We start from the raw sequence: 5,000 nt of genomic DNA, 5'->3' as shown, positions 1-5,000 counted from the left end.
CCACCAGTTAATCTAATACTAGCACTGTGCGCAAAATGAAATACTTTTAAGTGGCACAGGGCAACTGAAGATTGTACCTCACACCCGAAAGTCAGTGGAAATAGAATACGGCCTTTGTGCAGTCTCAGGGGTGTTTGATAATCTACAGTTCAGCATGAATATGCTAAACCTAAAAAACAGTAAAAACCACTAGAGACACTTCGTTTTCTTCCTCAAAAGATGAGAGAGCCACGTCAACCTCCGGTCAAAAATTAAGCTTAAATTTCGAGTTCTTTCAACCCAGGTAACTCTCCGACCTTGAACTTCCATTATATAAATGTCCGGTTCTGGATGTGGTTCACGAAAATCACAAAAATCAATGACTGATGTTTTACTTGTCGACAGAATCAGTTCATTTTACGCAATTCAGTCTCTTGTAAGTTGAAGTTTCCTACAAAAGATACTGAAAGATCATCAACAGAGCGTATCTATACTCTGTTTTTTTTTTCATCTGTCCATCTGCCTGTGGTGTTTTTGTTTGGCAACACTGCGTCCCGGGCTTTAGATAGTTATATTCAGCTTACATTCAACGATTATAATAATATCCTATTTCGAATATTAACGGTGTAATTCGCAGTAAATTATTAAAACACTTTTCAGTTGCAAATGTACGCCCAGATATCCTTTTATTTACCTAAAACTTAGACATAGCGTAACTATCTAAAGCCCGGGACGCAGTGTTACCATACAAAAACACCACAAGTGGATGGACAGATGGAAAAAAACAGAGTATAGTAAAGCACTGGAATTAAGAATATAAATAGGAATGACTGCTATAGCAAACAGGGTAACAGTGCGCACACTACCCTGTAGAATTCCTTATTCTTTACCCTTTTTTTCAGGTAGGATGGTATTGCATACTCCAACTTGAAAGAACGGACAGGCAAAATATGCCTTAATGAATGATAGCAATTAGGCTCTTAATAATCACAAATTATATTCATGTAAGATCAACCTGCCCTGCCACTTCTTTCATGGGGATACAGATTCAGCTGCACTGTTTAGTGTCGTGGCGAATTGATACTGGATTTTTAGCAAGATAACGTTCCTGCGCATTATACGCTGGGCCTATAGTTGTTAAACTTAATCAGTCATAGGGTATTAATATCTGGCCTATTTCATATAAATTTGAGTTTTTATGTACGCGGAAATCACATTTCATATGGCGTCAATTCCTCCATAGAAAGCAACCAGGAACCAGAAATCTAAATTTAACATTACATTCACTAATAATATACCGACTGTGACATCCTAAGCCAGCCCCCAGCCCCCCTTCGCTCTCTCTTATTCAATCATACACTGCTCTCTCTCTCTCTGTCTCCTCTCTTCTCTCCTCTCCTCTTCTCTCTCTCTCGCTATATCCGCTCTCTCTCTCTCTCTCTTCTCTCTCTCTCTCTCCATACACAACCCAATTAATCATTCGGAATGAAATGTTACTGGTTCTTAATTGGACCCGCGTTATTTGCACTGGCCCCTCGGCAATTAGCTCTTTCCATTCAATACTCCATTACTACCACATCTAACCTTCACAGGAGAGAATCAGAGAAAGACATGGGTGATACGACACTCAATTAAAAACACGGATCTTTGTTGACTCAATACACCAAAGTTTTCCGCTTAAGTAATGTTAATATAAGTAAAAATGTTGACATCATTCTCACCCTTCATCTCTATCAATATATTAGTTTGTTTTCATTTTAAAACATAAAAGTACAAATTGATAATAGATTAGTTTGCTTTCATTTTAAAGCGTAAAAGTACAAACATACGAATTTTAGTAACAATACAACTGCAAATAAGTACAGCTACCTACAAAGGAGCTTTGTAAAAGTGCTTGAAATCCTTAACATTAACAAATCTCATCTTTCAGCAACTTTTATTTGTATTTCTACTTTTTGAGGTAATGTTATAAACACAAAACCCCCAAAACATAAGCAACTAAAAAGGTTAAACATAAAAACATTAAACGCATTTGAATAGTCCAAATTCGAATGTATGAAATAACTTGTTTTTGATACATAATTCAAAAGTCGTGTTCGGCGTTTTGGTAAAAATGCAACGCCATGAAATATGCATGAAAACAGTCAAGCCTCGGGGAGAGCTGTGGTATTAAAGACGGAACAGGGAATGTGCAAAGAATGCAAAACGGAGGGCTGGAATTTTTCCTTTACCACTGTCTTTGATAAAACTAAACATAATTAGTTTTGAAGATGGTGCTGGGAAGATTTAAAGACGCTGGGTTGGGCTCATTAATGATACAGCAGTGAAGTATGATTTTAAAAAATCTGCTTTTAATTTTCAATTTGGATGACAGAGGCAAAAAAAGGATGTGGAAGATTATCGGTAATTAGCATGCAATAAAACAAACTAATTAATTACTATATAACGGTCGTTTTATTCTATCTATTAATGGTCTTGTTCTTATCTCTTTTTTTGGCATGAGGGACTTGGAGATGAACTGTAAACAGTCGTTGCCACTTGCAACAAATCTTCACTGAGCGACATTTAATTCTCTTGCATGTTTGTTAGTAGTATTATTCTGTTATTTACCTTCATATATTTTTCAATGATACGTTTTGCTATGCAAATATTCTAATTTATACGGTAGCTTCCGTGAGACAGTGTTTAAGCTTATCCATTTTCTATTACATCCATCTCTATTATATCGTTACCTGTTGGCTTCAATGCTGTAGTTGGTCACTTACTCCAACCAACGGGATTTCGATATATATTTTTAAACTTTTTCTATTCGATAGGCGTTGGTATAATTGACATATAAACTGAAATATAATTATATATTATAATATCCAAGTCATTTATTTTTGGCAACCAATGATATCCCACGTAATGGTCTACCAAGAGCAAAGAGGAATTTAACGACCTTTGTAAATCTGGTACAGAACTTATAACACTGTGATCACTCAAAATTTAATTAAAAAGGTTTTGTCATTCAAAAGAATTCACTTTTAGAACAATCCCTTGGAACCTGGAGAAACCGCTAACACTTGTGCCAAGACAGTACCTAATTACAGAAGAATATACAAAAACAAAGTTAGAGCAAAAAAGGTTAGAGGTGAATATGAATATTGATTTGATAAACACAAGTGAAAAACTAGATGTTAAAGGCTAGAGTAAACATCCAAGCATTGGAAGACACAGATGACTGAGAATACTACTCATGACAGAGAACGAAATTTCATTCAGAAAATGTATGACAGTTGCAAAGGATATTTCTTTCTGCGGGGTGCGACCTTGACAGATTCAAGCGAGATTAGATCCAGTAAAATCTAATCCTAAAAAAAAAATAAAAAAAAATATGAAGGAAATTGGTCAGTTCAAAGCCTGCAATGCCAATAAAATGCTGACTGTTGGAAACAAAAATTATATTTGACAGTGGTAACTGCCAGAATATAGACGCCAAAACTTGAATAGGTTAAATGGAAATGTTAAAAGGAAAATTTTAAACAATATCTGTAAAATAAATATCTAAAACTAAGATGCTAAAATAACGTATGAAACATGAACATTTATGTAGACTAGGTACTGCATTTATGTTGAAGTATACATACACGTTTACGAATGCATAATATTATCTAACCAAATTTATATATCTGTAATTAAACTACACCAAATCGAAGTTATTCTATGACCTGAAAGATCGAACAGTTTAAACTGTCTGTGATACAATTCCTGAAATAAGCCTTTTTGTCCCCATAATAACGCTAACGTCAGGTCCGTCATTCTTTTTCCCCCCAGCCTGCTGGGCGCAAGGAGATCAAGACAGCAGCACAGACTATGTTTCTCAGGGACCTTGGGTCAAAGTTCGTCGCTTCGTGGTCCCGAGATACGTCGCCCTCGGCAAAAACGCTACGCTGGAGTGCGACTACTTGGTGCAAAAACACGCCAGTCTCTATTCCCTCAAGTGGTACAAAGGCAATTCGCAGTTCTACCAATATATCCCAACAAATGCGAACCCGTTCTCAGTCAACTCGGTCGAGGGATTACACCAGGATCAGGTGGTGAGTACAAAAACATTTTTCAAGATTAGGGTCGGGAGGAGACATTCTCACTTACAATATGTTGGTTCAAAGCACTAATACTACTTTCGCTCGCTGGTAGTAGTGCACATCTAACCTCAACGGTCCTTCATGTTCACATCCATATACATGGAATTCTTCGTTTTACATCTTTATAAATTTCCTGTATCAAAAACGAACACATCATTTGCCATCCCATCTCTCAAAACGAAACCAAGGACTGAATCTATTTTAGGAAAAATACCTTCAAAATTCGAAATACTGACATGGAAAGTCGTCAGCAGGGCATCGGACCCAGTACTCGTATGCACTCACGAACTCCTGTTTATGAAATTCTTTATTTTCTCTTAGCCTCTGCAGTTTCTTCAGTCTCACCAATTGATTTCATCTTACTGTAATAATATATATATATATATATATATATATATATATATATATATCTATATATACATATATATATATATTATTATTACAGTAAGATAAAATCAATATATATATATATATATATATATATATATATATATATATATATATATATATATATCTTTTACTAAGTTATTGCCTGGCACTTTCTTTACAAGACTAAAACCCTCGAGGCATCTTTAACTATTTCTTCATCCTCATAAATGACACATAAGCCTTACTTCCTTGTATAAGACACATCAACACTGCCTCTGTGTATAAAGAAAGCTTAACCGCTCAAGGCCTTAATAAACTACGTTTTGCTCCCTTCCCCCCAACCCCCCTTTATTTCTTTTTTTATTTCTTATTGTCTTTTCTTGTTTTCTTGTTTTTTTCTGGTGTTAATGTCAATCTTCTTTCGAATATAATACTTTATTTCATTTCATCTACACAATCACTCGATTCCATTTTGAAGAGTACTATAACCGTACCATAATCTTCGCAATACCACCATTAAAACCT

The 5,000-nt window shown here is 35.4% G+C and overlaps 1 protein-coding gene across 1 annotated transcript in view; it reads left to right on the top strand.

Moving 5' to 3' along the window:
• LOC135196139 (uncharacterized) overlaps nucleotides 1–5,000 on the top strand; it is a 164,786-nt gene that overhangs the window by 112,870 nt on the left and 46,916 nt on the right. The window contains exon 3 of the mRNA XM_064222681.1: nucleotides 3,796–4,058. Coding sequence (XP_064078751.1) covers nucleotides 3,796–4,058 — 263 coding nt within the window. The remainder of the gene's footprint in view (nucleotides 1–3,795; nucleotides 4,059–5,000) is intronic.

Source organism: Macrobrachium nipponense, chromosome 17, assembly GCF_015104395.2.
Source record: "Macrobrachium nipponense isolate FS-2020 chromosome 17, ASM1510439v2, whole genome shotgun sequence".
NCBI classification, from domain to species: domain Eukaryota; kingdom Metazoa; phylum Arthropoda; class Malacostraca; order Decapoda; family Palaemonidae; genus Macrobrachium; species Macrobrachium nipponense.
The sequence above is the reverse complement of the archived record's forward strand: the minus strand, read 5'-3'. Positions and strand labels throughout refer to the sequence as shown.